The sequence below is a fragment of the Halichoerus grypus genome, chromosome 10 (genome assembly GCF_964656455.1).
Source record: "Halichoerus grypus chromosome 10, mHalGry1.hap1.1, whole genome shotgun sequence".
NCBI classification, from domain to species: Eukaryota; Metazoa; Chordata; class Mammalia; order Carnivora; family Phocidae; genus Halichoerus; species Halichoerus grypus.
This window is the reverse complement of record NC_135721.1, coordinates 120892023-120912065: the sequence shown is the minus strand read 5'-3', so window position 1 is coordinate 120912065 and position 20043 is coordinate 120892023. Positions and strand designations below refer to the sequence as shown.

Here is a 20043-nt window from a genome sequence, read left to right as displayed (position 1 = left end):
GAGACAGATGGAAACAAATAATAACTTTCAGAAAGTTATAAAGAAAAAAGTGAATGTTACCCACAGTCCTATCACCCAGACATAATGATGGTTAACATCTGGTATGTGTCCTAAATTTATTTTAAAAAGCTAGTGTTGAAAAATAGATTTTTAAAAAACAAAAATAAGATTAGATCATAGATTTTTTTTCCGCTTTCCAACATGTTGTGGACTTTTTTTTTATGTTAACTAAAGCTTTGTAATTAATAATAATATAATGTAATACAATACAATAACAATGGCTGCATAATACTGTTCCATATAATGGATGTGCTATTTATTTAAACATTTTACTAAAGGTTGACAAATAGGTTATTTATAGGTTTTTTCCCCTCTATTAGAAATTATGTATCAGATATTCTAAGCCTTTGGAGAACCTAAATGTTTCCTTAATTTCTGTTGTAAAAGAGAAATCGCTCAGTTTAAAAGCATATCCATAATTAAAATTTTGGTATTGTTGCTATACTCCCCTGCAAAAGGCTTTTTAATAGTTGATGGAGCTGTCAGCAATGTCTGAGAGGACCATTTCCGATCTATCCTTATATTGGATTTTTAAAAATTGAGATATAATTCACATTCTGTAAATTCTCTTATATTTTTAAGTTGTGCAATTCAGTGGTTTTTAGTGTAGTCACAAGATTGTATAAAGATCATCACTGTTTGATTCCAGAACATTTTCACCGCCCCCAAAAGAAACTATATGCCCATTAGCAGGCACTCTTCATTTCCTCTTCCCTCAGGCCCTGGCAACACTAATTTACTTCTTGTCTCTATGGATATGCCAATTCCGGGCATTTCCTATAAATGGAATTATACAATGTGTAGTCTTCAGTACCTGGCTTCTTTCACTTAGCATAATGTTTTTGAGGTCTATCCATGTTGTACCATGGGTGATTTTCTTAATTAGAGTCTGTTTTGACTTTCAAATACTTTCCTTGGACCTCCGTTTGGGAACCATTGACCTAGGCCATCATCTCTCCATTAGTTCTTAAATCCTCTACAACTGATCCAGATCCAGTTTATCTGGATTCATATCTTCAAGTGTCTTTTCTGGGAATATCATAGGTTGCTAATTTTGAGTCAAAGAAGTGGGTTTTATTGCTAACAGTGAGGTTTATGAGTTAGTGTTGTTGAGTGTTTTTTTTATCAGTTGGCCTCTAGTTCATCCTGTGTTCTCAGTGCTCGTCTCTTTTTAGTAAATTGTCAATATAATGTAAAATATTGCTGGTACTGTGGTCCATCATTGCCATTCTGTTCCCTTCAGGGCCATTTTCAAAGTGGTGATTTACTGTCCTTGGTAGAGGCTGCAAACAGTCTATTGAGGCTCTTTGCCTCTTCTCCACTGACCTTGAGACACATGGAAGAAATATTTTTTGTCAAATTTTTTAATCATCAGCAGATATCTTTTCCAAACCCCCCAACAAGATGCCTTAAAAATAAAAACATTTCTGGTGGGTTTTTTGGGGATTTAATTTTATTTTTTCAATACTAATATCTTCTTCTTGGGATACTTCTCCCTTTTTAACATTGACTAATTGTGCTGCATTTCTTGAGGTTCCCTTCTTCCTGTAGGATGTCCCCGCTCTGCCACTCCTTAGGAATATAATCTTTTTTAAAAAATATTTTATTAATATGCCAGAGAGAGAGCGAGAGCATAGGCAGGGGGAGCAGCAGGCAGAGGGAGAAGCCTGATGTGGGATCCTGATGGGGGACTCCATCCCAGGACCCTGAGATATGACCTGAGCCAAAGGCAGATGCCTAACCGACTGAGCCACCCAGGCATCCCAACCTTTTTTTTTTTTTTTAAAGATTTTATTTAATTATTGGAGAAATTACAAGCAGGGAGGGGAAGAGGGGCAGAGGCAGAAGGAGAAGCAGACTCCCCACTGAGCAGGGAGCTTGACTTGGGGCTCGATGCAGGGCTTGATCCCAGGACCCAGGGATCATGACCTGAGCCAAAGGCAGACCTTAACTGAGCCACCCAGCCACCCCAGAGTATAACCTTTTGATAAGTTGCTTCATCACTGTGACCTGGCTATCTTATCTGTAAAATGGGGGGTAGAGCAGATAACTGGTTTTGATTCCTCAGAGTAGAATTGCTGGGATGTCAGGTAGTTACATGTTTACATTTATAAAGAACTACCTTTTTCCCAAAATGGTTGTATAGGCCAAGTCCATTTAACATTTCTAACCAAGTCCAATCACGCTGGTCTGGTGGCCAAGCAATTGTTATGGTTTCCTGGGATGTATGTCATAAAGTGCTCAGTGAAGCAAGCACTAGCTTTTGGCCAGAAGGTCCAGATCCAAGTTCCTCCACTCACTAGGGGTATGTCTGTGGGTACATCACCTAACATCAGTAATCTTCTGTTTCTTCATATACAAAATAGGTGTCTTTACACTAACCTTTCAGGATTGTTGTAAAGATTAGAGATACCAAGAAGCATGCTTTGCATAATTCTGAGTATATCCATATGATATATGTCCAATAAATGTTAGCTGTTGCTATTGTTACTGCCTAGTGATTGCATATCCAGTTTCTACCACCTGCCTTCATCTGCCTCCACTTTGGAGGGCCCTAGCCTTCAAAAGATAGACCTTGAAATGAGGTATGAGTTAAAAAGAGGGTCCCACTTTTATCTACAGAGAGCTGCCTTGGTGGAATTAGGTCTTGAATATGTTGTCTTTGAAAGCCTCTTTAATAAACTAACTTGTATCTCTTGCTTTTTTAGTGGGTCCACCCTTGCATGCTAAGCAAAAACTTGTTTCCTGAGGGTCAAGTGTCCCTTGCACAGAATTCATTAATATCCCAGGGATGGCTGTGTACTCTCAGGTTCCGAACTTCACCGGGGTACCTATTACTGCTCTCTTGGGTTTCTTGTTGCCTTATTTTTTCTTTCTCTCTTCTTTTTTTCTTTTTATTGTGGTAAAAGGTGTAGCATAAAATTGACTGTCTCAGCCACTTTCTTGTATTTGATTTTAAATTCCTTTTAAGTTTGCTTAGCTTCTCCTTTTCCTAAGCCATCCTAAGTACTAAATCAGCAGTGAGGTAGTCAAACTGAATTGTTTTCCTTTTTCTTTCTATCTTTCTTTCTTTCTTTTTCTTTTTCTTCCTTCCTTCCTTCTTTCCTTCCTTCCTTTTTCTTTTCTTTTCTTTTCTTTTCTTTTCTTTTCTTTTCTTTTCTTTTCTTTTCTTTCTAATAGTGAGTGCTGCCAGAATCACCAATTCTTTCTGGACTTAGGCTTGTTTATGACACTGGACTTGATTTATGATAAAGATCCAAAAAAATCCTTCTTTTCTTTCATCTTTTTCTCCTGGGATTCTCAGTGTTATATTTGGGAGTATTGGACTAGGGAAGGGAACTGGGAAACACAGAAGGGGAAGCATGCAGCTGAATTTTGCACTCCATCACTCCCAGGGTGGGCCAGGAAGTCTGAGCACAGATTGGGTAACCAGAACACTGGAAGGAAGCCACGCCACCTAGGCAAGTGTCTGTGCCCTTTAGCACACACCAAGCCTCTTGTTAGGGGAGCAGACTAGTCACAAATGGTGCTGTTCCTAAGCCATCATGCAAAGATGATTGTAGCCGACTTCCTGGAAAGCCTGCTTGTCCCTCCCAGGCTCTCCTTAAATTCTTTCTTTGTTCCCAACCCAGGAGAGTATGCTCTTGCCTGAAACCAGCACCCACGTTATTGGATTATTGCCAACCTTAGCTTGGTTATGAAATGACAGGTGTACTCTGTGATACCAGACCTGAAAGTCTGAGGCTTCCAAAGGGATGTTTCCTGAAAGTGGTCACCTTGGGAAGCAGCACCTTTAATGGTGCTCAAAAACAGCTTCAGAACTTCCTTTTTAGGAAGATGCCTTTAGCTTCTGTGACACATTTTCTTCTAATGGCATCTGTCACAATAAAGCTTTCTCTTATATGGGCAGGGTTTTTTGTTGTTGTTGTTTTGTTTTGTTTTTGCAAGTGGCCAAAGGTTATTTGGTGCTGTGTCTGGGGGCTTAGATGATCATACAGAGGACCACCACTTTTAGTTAAAAATAAAAGATGTAGTTTTGAATGATCCAAGTTTTCTTGTTGAAAACCAAACCAGCTGAATGTTGATGCAGCTTGAGGATATGTGAGAGCAAAGATTTGGGGAAATCAACACCATGCTGAGTTTGCCCCTGCATCCTTGCCATCCAGTGATACCACTTTTATTTATGAGCACATTTGAGCAGAACTTTCATGTACTTGCATGAGAAATGCCATTCTGGGTCAGAACAGTGTGCCTAGGATCTAAAAGTGTCTTGTGGGACATCATTGTTGTTGCCTGTTCTAGACGTGGGACTTCTAAGGTGTTTCAGATTTTGGCACATAACATGGAAATCCTTTAGAGTGGTAGGGTTTGTTTGTTTTTTTTTAAACATATGAATTTTTTATATGCTAATAGTGGCTTGGTGCGGGTCCGCAAAGGCAAACAAATAAAGCGTGTCCCGGTTGCCACTATCTCCCTAAGACCTAGCCCATGAAGAACTAACACACGGTAGGAAATCAGTAAATGTTGAACACATCCGTGCATTCAGACGTCATAGCACTCTCTAGAATGAAGCATGCAATGGAAAAGTAATATGCTTGTTTCTCTCTCTTTTACAGTTGTCAAATTTAAAAGTTCTGAATCACTCCCCAATGTCTGATGCCTCTGTCAATTTTGACTACAAATCCCCCTCCCCGTTTGACCACAGCACTGATCAGGAAGAGAAAATTGAAGATGTTGCCGGTCACTGTCTGCCTCAGAAGGCCCTGTATGCTGCTGAGGAGGAAGCTGAGACCCTTTTTCCTAGGAAAATGACATCCCATAATGGAATGGAGGACAGTGGAGGGGGAGGCACTGGAGTAAAGAAGAAAAGGAAGAAAAAGGATCCAGGGGAGCAAGAGGGTACAGCAAAGGGAAGCAAGGACAGGGAGCCCAAGCCAAAGAGGAAGCGAGAACCTAGAGAGCCAAAGGAACCCCGGAAGGCCAAGGAGCCCAAGAGGGCCAAGGAGCCCAAGGAGCCTAAGCAGAAGGATGGAGCCAAGAAAGCACGGAAGCCCCGGGAGGCCTCGGGCACCAAAGAGGCCAAAGAGAAGAGGAGCAGCGCCGACTCTGTAGCCAGGACGAAGTCCAAGAAGGCCAGGTGCGTCTCTTCCCCGCCCCTCCCCCCCGCCCCCCCGCACACTTGGTTCTTCCTACACAGAATGGTTTGCCTTTGGCCTTACTCCAGCCCCTGGACATAACTCTACTTCTTTCATCCAAAATGAACCACTTTCTCACCTCCTGATGAGAGAAAGATAACCTCAATACTGGCCCTGCCACTTCTTACCATTCCTTTTGGATTAAGAAGAATTAAAATACATTCGCACGCACAGGGTGTAAGGGAAGGGACGTCAGAGGTGTGACCCAGGGAGGTTTGGGGGACAGCAGCAGTGTGGAGTGGCAGAGGGGCAGCTGTCAGGACGGTGCCCGGTCCCGGGAATCAGTGCGCGGGCAGTCTGGGAGAGCCGTGGGTCTGCGCACACCAAAGAGGACTGCCCAGCTTCCCTCGGCCACGAGCTCTCTAGTGTGGGGTGACTCCTTGTCTGTTTCTCTCATTCAGTCTCTGACACAGTGCCGGACACATCAGTAGTGCTCAGGAAGGGATACGTAAATGAGACCAGTAGAGACCACAGTAGAGAGCTCGGAGGGCATGGGTACAGATTCACCACAGAGTGGGTGGCGTTAAGGGTCCTGGCTAGAGATCCTATCAGCATCCACATGTACTCTTCATTCAGGAAACTCCGTGTTTGTCATCGTGTACAAATGGAATGTTTCTCATTTTGTCTCTTCCTAAATTCTTTGTACGGAACATTTAAACTTTCTGAGGAAATGCAAAGAAAAAAATACATAACCTCTATATAGTTAAAAGGAACTCAAGGAATTTAAGTTTCTAAAACCTCAGTGCAGAGGCAGAATGTAGAGCAGGAGCACCCATAAAACACAGAGATTGATGTGAGTGCTCACATAAAGTAATGAGATTGTCAGACCAGGCATGGAGGAAGTAAGTTTTAAAGAGAAGAAAGCATTTTGGATGGTTTATGCTATGACTCAGAATTTACTATATAGTTCGTTCATTTTCAAAAGGATTTTGTTGGGACCAGATGGATAATTTCATAATCCAAGTTAAAACTGCCTTATAATATTCATTCCCTTCTGCCTGGCAGGGGATTTCATCTTTTGTCTATCATAGAGGCTTGGGGTGTGGGGTGATCTAGGAATGTAGTTGACAGTGTACCTAAAGTATCCTATAGAAGGTCAAGAGTGGTAGGTAAAAATCAGGATTCTCACTAAAAAGAAACTTAGGGGCTCTGTTTCTTAGTGAACCTAGTGAGCATACTAGGTGACGTAGCAGAGTGAGTGTCTGTCTTCTGCTATAACTTTCATCTCCAAGTTACTTTGGAGAAGCTTAAGTGGTTCTTCAGGGTAATAACACATGTGAGGGAGAACCAGATGTGAGCTAGCGGGGTGACTTTCAGAAAACAAAGAGGAATCTCCGAGGATAGTGTTTTAGAATTAGGGTGATTGGAGGAGAGTTTTCACAGCTCTACTAAGGATTTTGGTTTGTTTGTAGAAGGTATTAGAAAGCCATAGGTATCTGAGCTCACTAGGATTAGGCTCTGGTGCTTACCTGCTTAAAGCATTTCACATTTACTTTGTGTGAGCTATGAAACAAGGAGATGAGCATACAGACGTTGCCCTAAGTTCCATTTGGGGGCCACGAGGAGGCATTTCACAAAACAACTTTAGGTGTCCTGTATATGTGTAGCAATACTAAGGGAACCTGTCTGTGATCTGAGTAGGCTGTATACAATGTAAGTGAGCCGGAGAAGTGCTTGGTAGTGTTTTCAAGTGCTGCTAACTTCTGGCAGCACAAGACACCCTTTGAGAAGATACTGGCAGAGCTGGTTATCTCTTCAGGATTGTGGGCAAGTTCCACGAGCTTTCTCTCTTGATTTTGGGGCTATGTAAAATGGACTTGTAACATGATAGAAAGAATTCTATGTAGCTTGGTAGGGTTTTGCACTGGTGAGCCTTTCATTTCTTGTCCTTTATATATTTAGTAAATTGCTTTGGTTCCTTTAATTAAAGATCCCACTGGTCAACAGAAGCAGTTTTAGTTATGAAAGGACATTAATTGAAAAAAAAATGTTGGCAATTGAGGTGTGTGCTCCTTGATTTACTGTCTTGCAGATTGGCTCAAGTACATGTTTTGATGAGAGTAGTTACTGATCAGACCTGGATATTGGTAGTTGCAGATCATTCACTGAGCACTTGGATTATCGTGGGAGCTCCATAATTGATTTAAGGCTTCCAGTCTTTTCCACCTTCGGTCCATCTTGTCAGCTTCCACTGGTGAATCTTTCGGAAGCACTGTTATTATCTTATTTCTATTTGTAGTTGGAAAAGGTGGTGAATCAAATGCCTTCATCCTCTCTTCCTTCCAGATCAGTTTGGAAATAGTCAACAGAGATGGAGGTGCAGTGATCAGCTTTATTATAAACTGGCCTTGAAGAACCTCCACCAGCTTGTGGCTGGAATTGGGCTGCTTGTTACTCCCTCAGTTGAGTTTACCCCCCCAGAACTGCAGGCACTGAAGCCTGGAGCACACGTGGGGCCATGTCTGCTCTGTTCCTTTTCCCAGTCTCTCCAGTCTGATAGGTCCCTGATTAGACGTGGGAGGAGTTTGAAGAAGGGCTGAAAATCTGTCCCCAGTATTATTCCCTCCTTTGGAGTAAAACAGGGGGGATCGGGAAATGAGATTTCTTCTAACAGTTTATGCCTGTTGTGAAACTTATGATTGTTCCTTCTGCTTCCAAGACAAAGTCCAGACTCCTTTCTGTTATTTATACACTTTGGGGTCTGACCCTTCCCCCACTTCCAGTCTGACAATAGACCTCACCAGCTAGACTGATGTCACTGGCCCTTAAAGACACTTGACTTGTTTCTCTTGGATTGCTCTTGCTCTTCCTCCCAACATGATGCCCTTGTCCTTTTCCTAGGATCCCAAGTCCTTTCCATTTCCAGATCTGAGTGCAAGTCCCAGTTCTCCATAGAGCTTCCCCAAACCAGTGTGCTGGTGCGTCCCCTCTTCCATAGCACTTGGAGCCTTGCTCTGCATTGTAAATCAGAGATTTTTTCCCTGGAAAGACTGAAGGAGAGCTAGTCTGACTTGTACTGTAGCCAGGAAGAGGGAGATCCACTGAGAAGTGACTTGTGTACAGGGGTGTGTCGTAAACTCAGACCTCCTGATCCCCAGTCTTGTACATTTCCCTCTGCAGAAGGTGCCTTTAGTCATAAACTGTCATTGTCATGTGTGTATGACTTGTCTCATCAACATCAGTTAAGTGCCTGAGGTCGGGACCACTATGCTTTGTGTCTTTAATGCTCTTGGGGATCAGTCACCAGAGAGGTTTGTCAGGTTGTTCGACACATTAAGAGTGTTTCTGTATTTATACATTATAATATATAATTTATATACTTTACATATTTATATATAATTTATGTATTTATATACTATGTATTTGTATATTATATCATATGTATGTAATTTGTTTTCCTAGAACAAATGGGTAGAGCTCGTCTCCCTGAAAATAAAACCCATATAAGATATAATAACTCCCATTATTTTTTCCATTGTTAAATAATAGTAGGTGGTGTCTCAGTTTTAACTAAAGAAATGAACTTTTTTTTTTAAAGATTTTATTTATTTATTTGACGGAGAGAGACACAGTGAGAGCGGGAACACAAGCAGGGGGAGTGGGAGAGGGAGAAGCAGGCTTCCCGTGGAGCAGGGAGCCCGATGCAGGGCTCGATCCCAGGACCCTGGGATCATCACCTGAGCCGAAGGCAGACGCTTAATGACTGAGCCACCCAGGCGCCCCTAAAGAAATGAACATTTTAAAAATAACTTGTCTAAGGCACAGAACTAATGGGCAGCACTGTTGGGATTGGACTCCGGGCTCCCACTTTCTTCTCCCACAGCTTTGCACTTGTTATGCCTCACTAGGGAATGTTGGGAATGGAAAGTGGTGGGGAGATTCCAGTGTTGGAGAAATTGTTTTTTTACTTGTAGGAAGTGGCCCTTCTTCTGTAGAATTTCAGTTTGCACACTCCACGGTGTCCTCTAATCCTCTAAAGACTATAAGGTGGCTCCAGCTTTTTCCTGTGCTGCTTCTCTTGCACTTGAAGCAGCGAGCAGATAAGCGAACATGTCTCCTCTTCTAAACAGGCGACTGAGCCTAACAGATTTTCCTTTTCAAGGATGACATCAATTGTGATGAATATTCATTTACTGCATAAGGGATAAAAGTCCAAAATGCCCAAGTAAGAAAGGCGAGAAGATTTTTTTTTTTTAAACTATCATCTCTTCCTTTCCCTTCAAATTATCTTGGAGCTTAATTCACTTCCTTATTGTATAAAACTTAGCAAGAAAGCTCTTCCAGGAAGCCAAGTTAGGCTGTCATCTCCCTGACTCTGATATGTAAATTTCACTTAGTATAGATAAATTGCTTTTGCAGTTTTTTAATTATAGTACCTTTTCCCAAAGAGGAAGGGGCCACTGGCATAAGAAGACATACAGACAAAGATACACATGCACATGTATATCCAAACATATACACAGACCCATCCATATGTAGATACACAGGGCCAGTATGGCTGCAGCAAGGGGATCAGAAAGGTAGGCAGGTGTCAAGTCCGATCCTGGGGGGCCATATAATGTTGATAAGGCTTTGGGAAAATGCTTTGGTATTAGGAAAGCACTTCATTAGGGAGGCCAAAGGAATTTTTCACTAAGGAACCTTAAAAGATGTAGTGGATTCTGTCCTCAACAACAGTTTTAGGATCAAATGCTTCTATGTGCCTATGAATTTCATATTTTTATTTCTTGAAATAGCATTTAGTAAATGTTAGCTTCATGGCATTAAAGCATGGTTTGGTGAGCAGGAAAGATGACCCATTCCAGTGTGTGTGAGGCCATCTGGTGTTCTTACTCCACATCTAGGGAGGAGTGCCTGAGGAGTAGGTTGATGGCCTTTTAGGCTGCGCTCTCTTAAATCAGGAGCTGAGCATTTTGATTGAGCTGGAGGTTGTTTTTTGTAAGCCAGGGTCTTGAGTGTTGGTGTTCATTTTGTTGAAGGCAGAGCATAAGCTTTGGCATTTCCACACAAGTCAGAGTGGTTTATATTCTCTCTCTCGAAAGTCAAGAAACTGATCGGTTGGGGGCACCTGGGTGGCTCAGTCAGTTAAGCATCTGCCTTCAGCTCAGGTCATGGTCCCAGGGTCCTGGGATTGAGCCCCTCGTTGGGCTCCCTGCTCTGTGGGGAGTCTGGGGAGTCTGGTTCTCCTTCTCCATCTGCCTCTCCAAGAGAGAGCTCATGCTCTCTCTCAAATAAATAAATAAAATCTTAAAAAAAGAAAGAAAGAAAGAAAGAAAGAAACTGATCAGTGAACCTAGCCTAAGTGGAGGAACATCTACTTGGATCTCTGATGCTCAGACTTTGCTGTGCCTAAGGAATCACCTGGACAGCTTGTTAGAAAAGTAGATTCCAGACTACATCCCCAGAGAGGGTGATTTATTAGGTCTGAGGTAGACCCAGGAATCTGCAAATTCAAAAACTTGCCAGATAATTAAAGTATACTTGGTTCTTAGACCATCCTTTGAGAAACAGATAAAAGATCACTGGGAAAATGGAGCATATTTACATTTTTATATTTAACATCCAAATAGAGGAAAAGAGATGAATGGTGTGGTGAGCCCTATGAAGTAATAAATATGTATTGGCTTCTGCCCTGGTTCCTGGCACAGAGCTCCTGAAACCCTTGTACGTTCCTGAGTGATAAGAATACCAGTCTCATCTCTTATTCTAATATTTGGTCTTTGACCCGTCCTTGACACAGTACTCCTGAAACCGTCTGGAGCTGGGCTTAGGCTCAAGAGTGTGTTGGCATTCTTTCTGCTGGGGGATTTGTTTTTATATTCTGACCAATTATTAGAAGGAAGAAGACAAATGTTTTAGGTGAAGTAGGGAGGAAATGTGAATGACAAGGGCAGAGACCCACTTCTGAAGCTTTGGACTAAGTCTCCATTCCTATTTTTCTAGGAGCACCTGGAGTGCTTATTACTCTGTAATCCCCAGGGCTTTTTAAGTTAGGCTTGGGTACATAGTGGGCTTTTACTGATTCTGAAAGGAAACACTTACTAAATAATAATGCTTGATGAATACCTGCTTCCTTCTTTTTTCAGTATATTTTTAGTGCCTCTTGTGTGCCTTGCTTTATTTATGAGTACTTTTGGTGGGAGTGGGATAGTGGAGGAAGGAAGGTGTCATAGAAGTGTCATCTGTATTCCTCCCTATCTCAGAGGAGCTTTACGCGTTAGAGAAACAGTCTTGAGAGTGTTCCAAAAACAGGCAAAAATATAAACAAGCGAAAGAACCTAGTATAACTATATATAGAATAACTGAAAGGATTTGCGGATTAAGAGTGTTTCAGTTGTGGTCCAGAGAGTCAGTCCCTTGGAAGTGGTGAGTACTGAGCCAGGTATTAAAGGAATTAGTAGATAAGAAAAGACTTAAAGCAAAAAGACCAAAAGACATTTAAATAAATGTTCTGGGGGCCGGAGGGCTTCCAGTTTTGTTTTTTTTCTCCCTGTATTTACTTTTATTTGCATTTATTTTATTTATTATTTTATGGCCATAAGTTTTTGTTTCTTCTGGGATATCTTTTTCTTCTGTGCAACCTCCTCTTCTGGTTTAGGAGCAGTCTGCTTTTTTTCAGTAAGGATCATCTCAGTGTCCAGGGAGAGCTCATGTACGAGTTAATCCGACCATGAACTGTGTAAATTCTGTGCCGCGTCTTGGGGCCTTTGTTCACCTGGGTGTGCACCATGGCCAGAGTCTGCATCTAAACCCTGCACATTTTTACGCCTGTGGGGTAAAGATTCAGCGCTCTTTGTGGGCCCCCGACCCCCTGTGCGCAGCCCCGCTCTTCGGCCCGGGCACGCCTACCAGCTCCGCTGTTGTAGCGCCGGATCAGCTCCCAACTGCTTCTGTACGGCGCAGCCGTCAGATACTTGGGGCTTTTCGGATCTGCGTACCCTTGATGGCCTGGGCAGTTTCACATGTGTTCTTAAAGGGAACACGAAGATTTGAACCTCTTGATTTGCATGATTTTGTAGGGTTTTCTGGGTCAGGTGAATAGCAAATCACTTTCAGAGATGGTGGGGGTGGGGGTTGCTACTAGTTTTAGGATGGCGACGAGTATACTTTTATTTTCACTTCCTAACCAAATGACAGCGAAATGACAGGAAGGATGGAGGGGAATAAATCTTTAAAGATGAGAGATGTTGTGAATTTCTGGGCAAGGAACGTCACTGTATCATGCTGGTGGATAAATGCTGTGGGGGGATCCCAACATGCAGGAGCTCTTTGTAGCAGAGATAGAAATGCTTCTTCCTCACAATAGACCTGGCAGCCCTGGAGAAGGGATGGGAGGCAGGCCAGAAGTGGAGGTGACTGATGAAGGGACTGTCTATAGGATGAGTGGTCGTATGGCTTGTCAGCTCCAGGCCGAAATCAGGTAGCTACTCTAAAGAAATTGAGCAGTTTGCCCTGGGGGATGGTCTGGGGCTCCCACGTGGAGACTCCCATTGACAGGAAGGGGACTTAGGGCTAGTTGCTCTGCCTTTCCCTGCCAGTACCCTAAAAGGGGCAAGAGGGGCAGCTCCCTGTGTGTGCAGAGTTCTAGGCCAAGCTTCTCATTCAGGGCTGAGGCTTGGTCTCACCAGCCACCTATATTATGAACCTCATTTAATTTAACTTAATTTAATTTAATTTAATTTTATTTTATTTAAAGATTTTATTTATTTATTTGACAGAGAGAGAGCACGAGCAGGGGGGAGGGGCAGAGGGAGAGGGAGAATCAGTCTCCCCGTTGAGCAGGGAGCCCCATGTGGGACTTGATCCCAGGACCCTGGGATCATGACCTGAGCCGAAGGCAGACGCTTAACGACTGAGCCACCCAGGTGCCCCTCAACCTCATTCATTTTAAACAAGAGCAATCCACTAAAGATCATGTTCCTGGAGTAGAAGTAGTTCCTGGGCTGTACCCCCAGCCACGTGCATGTCTGTGAAGGCGGTAACTGGCATCATGTGCTGTTTTCAGTTCTGAATTTGGGAATTACAGCAACTCCCTGTGGCAATAACTGATTTTTCTGGCTGACTTTGATGGATATTTTATAAGGTTTAATTTAGAAATGGGATGATGAGTTATTTTGAAATAATGGGGTTTGATGGATAAAAATTTTTAATACCTGGAATCTATGGGGGCAGAGTAATAAATAACTCCTAGTAGAACAGCGTTGTGACACATACCAGATCTTTCTCTTCATACTCAGATCCAGTGCTCAGTTTCTAACTCTCAGTTCTACCAAAGAAACCTGGAGGTTGGGGACTGGAGATGAGGCTGGGAGGAAAGTTTGAGAAAGTCTTGTCTATCTAGTGCTTTCATGTAATTTTCTGTAAGTAGCTACTGTAATGTAATTTCCTATTCAGAAGGCCCCCAAATTGCTTCTTTTCCTAATCCAAGTTGCAGAAAGTAAAGATGTAGAAAATCTTCTTGGCTGATGAAGCTGTATAGAAGACAGCCGGAGAGCTTTGGGGTGAGACCTCCTCATCAGCTCCAGTTAGTTACATCAGATCGTCGTCCTTGTGCGTGGTACCATTTATATATTGCAAGTGTCTTGTGTGTCATAAATATGATAGATGCTTTCTCTAAATTTAGTAGATATATGTTTTATTATAAAATCAAGTTCGACTAAAAATAAGTGCTTTGAGCCTCAAAAGTCTTGTTTGCCATTTTTCTTTCTGTCCTTGCAAGTTAGTTTGTTCTAACTCTGAAACCTAGAAAAGATTATAAAAATGAAATTGCTTTGATCTAGCCCCAAGTGCCATTAAGTGGTGAGAGTATTGGGTCTTTGTATTATACAGAACTCCCTTGGTTACAAGTGACATAAACCGGGCGCCTGGGTGGCTCAGTTGGTTAAGCGACTGCCTTCGGCTCGGGTCATGATCCTGGAGTCCCGGGATCGAGTCCCACATCGAGCTCCCTGCTCAGCAGGGAGTCTGCTTCTCCCTCTGACCCTCTTCCCTCTTGTGCTGTCTCTCATTCTCTCTCTCAAATAAATAAATAAAATCTTAAAAAAAAAAAAAAAAAACAAGTGACATAAACCCAACTTGAATTCAGTTAAAAAAAAAAAGTAACAAAGCGTTCACTGACTTGGAGAATCAGACCGGGAAGTACAGCTGAGGATTCCGCCAGTGCTCTTTGCCTCCACCCCTCTCCTGTATCTTTCTGGGTGTCAGCTCCATCCTTTGCAACTGCTTTTCTTCTGGAGGTTGAACTGTGGCTGCCTGCAATTATGGGCTCACAGCTTAACAGCCTTATGTTGTAGAGGAAAGAGATTCGATTTCCTACCCAGTCCTGCCAAAAATTAATTTTTTTTTTAAGGAGGGTCTCCTGAGTTGGCCTGGCTGGGTCATGTGTCCATCCCTGGATCAGTCACTGTGGTAAAAGGAATAGGATGCCGTAGCGCAGCCTGACCTTCTGCCCACTCTTGTAGTCTGGAAGGTCCATAGTGGTTATCAGCAAAAAAATGCTGAACAAACACACTGTCCACTTCAGTCATGGGATAGGTATATATCAAAATAAATATTTATGTTTTTTCTTGAACCATTTGAGAATAAGGTGCATATATCATGACTTTTTATCCCTAAGTACTCCCATGAGTCTTTCTTAAGAGTAGGGCCATTTTCTTATCTAACCATTGTCTAGTTACTGCTTTTGTACTTGCAACTTATTAGCAATCTGTGGGGAGACACTTTAAGATCATGCAAAAATCCTGCTCATCTTCACATTGTTCTCCCTAGATTTAGCATTCCTTGGTGGTTCTGGACTGTACTCATCTTTCCTATAGTGGTTGCAAAATGATTTTCCAACTCCACCTTTCCTCTGCATTTACCATTTGGGCTCTTTAGTAAGCAAGAGCCCTCCCTTCTCCCTTATTTATTCATTATTTATCCATTACTGGTATGGATTCCTATTGTTCTCAGCTTCTATAATTCATTACTGTCCTTAGTTACTTTGGTGCTCAGATGGTCCCAGTTTTGACCCACAACAGCTCTTCAGGTTAACTCCTATGTCTTTTCGCCATGCTGCCTTCATTTTTTTTTAGCACTCCCTTACTTTCTGACATAGCAAGAATGTTTCAGGCTCATCTCATATGTTCCCTACCTCAGCCTTGGAATCGGCTATTTCTGTAAGGAACTTTGGTATTAGAAACCAAGTTGTGAGTGCTGAGTGTGCACATTGCTAATGGGGCATCTTCACTTTTTGGCTCTTTCAGTTGTCAAAGCAAGGGGGAAAATACACATACATGTGCACACATATGTACACACACCTATATGCACACATGCATAATATATCCATAATACATGTATGCACATTTATATGCATGTGTTCATATATATGCTTATTTTAGAAAATCTGAGTCCATGCTGATACCTCCAATTGAGATCCCCTATTATCATCCCTTTATCTTCCTTGCCTTACAGCATTTCATATTTACATCTTCCCTCTTCCTCAGTGAGAACCCCGGCTCCTCACATCAACACATCAACACATTTACTCATTTGCTTAATCCTATATCACATCTAAAATGGCTTCAAAATTGCTTCACCCATATGCCTACCAAAAAGTTCAGGATTTTTTCACTGCTCCAAAAGCTGAAAGTATATAGTCAAATACAGTTGACCCTTGAGCAACACAGGTTTGAACTGCATGGGTCTACTTATATGCAGATTTTTTCCAATAAATACAGTACAGTACTGTAAATGTATTTTCTCTTCCTTAAAATTTTATTAGTAACATTTTCTCTAGCTCACTTCATTTTAAGAATACAGTATATAACACATAAAACATACAAAATATGTGTTAATTGACTATGTTATCAGTAAGGCTTCTGGTCAGTAGTAGGCTACTAGTAGTTAGGTTTTTGAAGAGTCAAATGTTATACAGGGATTTTTGACTGTACAGGGAGTCGGTGCCCCAACCCCTGTATTGCTCAGGGGTCAACTCTACTATGTTCATAAATTAATGAGATTTTCCCCCTCTATTCAATGTGGGGGGATGGGGGGGACATACTTGGATTGATTTGTTTAAGCTTGTTTTCACCTTTTTAAATTTTTTATTATGTAAAACTTAAACATGCTTCCAAAAATCAAATCTTTATAAAAAGATACTTTCAGAGAAGTCATTCATTTCCCGTATCCCTTCCAACCCATTCCCCCCACCTATCCATTATGGATAATCATTGTTTTTTGGTACGTTCCTCCTGTAATTCTTTTTATTTTATTTTTATTTTTTTAAAGATTTTATTTATTTATTTGCCAGAGAGAGAGCACAAGCAGGGGGAGTGGCAGGCAGAGAGAGGAGAAGGCTCCCCGCTGAGCAGGGAGCCCGATGTGGGGGTGGGGCTCGATCCCAGGACCCTGGGATCGTGACCGGAGCTGAAGGCAGATGCTTAACCGACTGAGCCACCCAGGCATCCTTATTTCTTTTCTTTTCTTTTTTTTTTTTAGAGGGAGAGGGATAGAATCTTTTTTTTTTTTTTTTTTTAAGATTTATTTATTTGAGAGAGGGAGCAAACGTGGCGGGGAGGGGCAGAGGGAGAGAATCCTTAAGCTGAGCATGGAAACTGGCACAGGGCTCCATCCCAGGACCCTGAGATCATGACCTGATCCGAAATCAAAGGTCAGCTGCTTAACAGACTGAGCCACCCAGGTGCCCTGGGAGAGAGAGAATCTTAAGCAGGCCCCACGTCCAGCATGAAGCTCGATGTGGGGCTCGATCTCACAACCCTGAGATCATGACCTGAGCTGAAATCAAGTTGGACACTTAACTGACTGAGCCACCCAGGTGCCCCTCTTTTTAAAATATAAATAGATATATTTTCTTATTTTCCCTTTATCCTTCCACAAAAGGTAGCATAATACACCATTTTGCACTTAGCTTTTCACACTTAGCCGTGTATCTCAGAAATCATTCCACATCAGTGTGTAGGATTCTTAATTGTTTTTACAGCTGCATAGTACTCTACTGTAGGTATCTGAATTTGTTCACTTTTGTTTCTTTGTGTAGGTAGTTTCTATTAATTTGCAATTACTAAACAATGCTGCAGTGAGTAACCTCACTCGTGTATATTTTCATATCATTGGAGGTGTATCTTTAGAGTATATTCCTATAAATGGAATTGCTAGTTCAAAGGGTATATACATATGTAGTTTTGTTACATATTATTTGACCACTATTTTTGAAGAACCTGGGTTTCAGAGAGCAAACAAGCATCCATGGAGCAAATCCATCTGTAGGTAGAGCAGTTTGGAGGTTAAATGTCTTCATTTGATAAAACTCAAGCATAAAGTTTTCAAAAGTTATTCCAAAGAGGGAGAAAACACATTTCATCTAATCTTCCTGGAGAATAAATTTGGTGATATTTTCTTGTGTCCTATTTGAAAATCCCATTTATAAGCTTACAAAGAATCTTTTCTTCCTGATACTTGTCTTTATCAGAAAAGTTCCAAGAAGAATTTTTGGAACTCAAAATTGATTCTGTTGCCAAAGGTAACCTACAGAAAATCACTTTGAAGATTTCCCAGCTAGAGTATCTTCTTACTTACCCACAGATAAGCAAGCAGGTTTCACCAGTCATTTTCCTGTTTTACCAACATATTTGAGAAGGTGTTCCCTCTACTCCACACTGGCCCCAGCTTCTGGCTAGGAAAATCTAGTAGCGTCCCAGCTTGACTTTGGAAGTGCCTCAGTAACTCTTCCTTACACTCATTACTTAATGTGATTCTGAAAAATGGAAGGCAAATATAAAATATGTAAAGTCTTATAGTAAAGATTCGTATTTTGAGGAGGTTCCGTTCCTTAATTATGGCTTGAGCTTGGTTTAGTTTTTAGTTTGAGTTTGAGTGTGAGTTGAGTAGTTCTGAGTATATATATAAATATATACATATAATGAAGATTAAACATATAGACAAAGTGTTCTAAGATAATGAAGTTATATTTAGTAGATAGATAAATTGATTTCAGTTGTTGGGAGAAAGGATTTCAGATTTTATAGAAGATTAAACAGGGCCCTGAGCATGTGATTATTATGGTGACTCTTAGTATATTAATCAGCTATCTTTAAATTTGTGTCCAAAAAATTAAGCACAAACCTTCTTTTGTTGAGAGATCCATTTAAAAAACTGTCAACAACTATGGGTTTGTAGATTTATTTTTCTGTATTTGGGTCATTGGAATATTTTGTTGCTAATTCTTTTGGTCATTATTTTGAGATTCAAATAACATTAAAGGAGATTTAAAGTTTTTACATTCATTAAAAGGGAGACTAGGGTTTTAAAAAAAGCCAGAAAACACAATATGGTGTTAAAAGCAACAGGCTGTGGGTCACGTGAGCTGAGTGTGGGCCTCTGCTGCTGACTTTGGGACCTTTACTGCTTTTAAACCTGTCTCTTCATCTGGAATATGAGGTTCATTTACCTGCCCTGACTCCCTCATGAGACTGTTGTTGTTAACAGTGAAATGAGACACGGAACACACAAGTGCTTTATAGAACATAAATTGCTATACAGTTTTCTTAGTGAGAAGCTATATAACATGATGTAAATATTCCCATGAAAATTTAGAATCTTTCTAAACTGTTTCACCTGTGTCTCCTCTTCTGAACTGATAAGTAAAATCTTTGTTTTTTCCTCTGTGTTTGAGAATACAAGTCCCTTATTGAAATTTATAATCCTCCAAAATGGCAAGACCCCTTGAATTTCATTTCCTCAGGTTGAACCAAAATAATTTTCATAAAGAACTTTCCTGGTAGGTAGGCAAGCCAGTCTTCAGCCCGGAAAATCGAGGATGTACTGTTTGTGCTGACCTGATTGAGGGTCCATGAGTAGTGAAGGGTGTTCAAGAGAGAGGCAGGCTGATTTCAGCAGTCAGCACGGATTGATATTCCTGACAAAAGTTCATCATGCTGGGTCTCCCATCTCTAACAAGGCCATCTGTTTCTCTCTCTTCCCCCACACCTGATAGAAAATGCTAGTGATTTTGGCTCCTTCCTCATCTTCCATATTCTGTCCCTCGCTCACACTTACTGGTTGTATTTCTGCTGGACCTTTTAAATGATTTTCACCTTTGAGTTTTCATTGATTATATTTAGCCTAGGTCTTCATTTCCTCTTGCCTGGGCTTGCCATCTGGCCTTTGTCACACAGAATGAAGTCAAAACTCTCTGGCTTGGTATATACGAATTTCTTTGCAGCTCCATTCCTTAGTGCTTCTGTTCACTTGCCCTGTCATCCAGGCATGCAGACTGTCCTTTAACAGATGTGTGCTTAACACACTCTTCCATTCCCCAAGAATGCCAGGGTAGCTAAGAGCATGCCTGGGTTCCAATCCTTTCTTCACCATTTACTAGCCATATTACCCTGGAAATCTAACTGAACCTCACTGTGCTTCCTGATAAGATGAGGAGAGGAATAGTATCTGCTGTATAAGGTTGATGTGAAGACTGAATGAGGTAATCCACGTGAGGCACGTAGAGAGCTGTGCCCGTATGTAGTAAGTGCTGTATAACTAGTAGCTCTAATTATTATTATTACTACTGTTTAATTGCTATTCCATGTACATCCCTGCTCAGTTGCATTTTCCCACATTTCCCCAATGATGAGTGATCTTGATGCATCCATCTATTCAATAAGCATTTATTGGATGCTTACTATGTATAAAGCATAAAACTCCTCACTGTGAGGAGTACAAACCTTAATCAAGTACATACTGTCCTCTAGGAACTCAGAGTCTAGTAGGAGAGATCAGAGACATATAAAAT

General features: G+C 41.4%; 1 protein-coding gene across 5 annotated transcripts in view; it reads left to right on the top strand.

Moving 5' to 3' along the window:
• CHD6 (chromodomain helicase DNA binding protein 6) overlaps positions 1 to 20043 on the top strand; it is a 192788-nt gene that overhangs the window by 57981 nt on the left and 114764 nt on the right. For all 5 annotated transcript variants that reach the window (XM_078057209.1, XM_078057211.1, XM_078057210.1 and 2 more), the window contains one exon: positions 4677 to 5197. In XM_078057209.1, the coding sequence (XP_077913335.1) occupies positions 4710 to 5197 (488 nt within the window). In that variant the 5' untranslated portion in view covers positions 4677 to 4709. The remainder of the gene's footprint in view (positions 1 to 4676; positions 5198 to 20043) is intronic.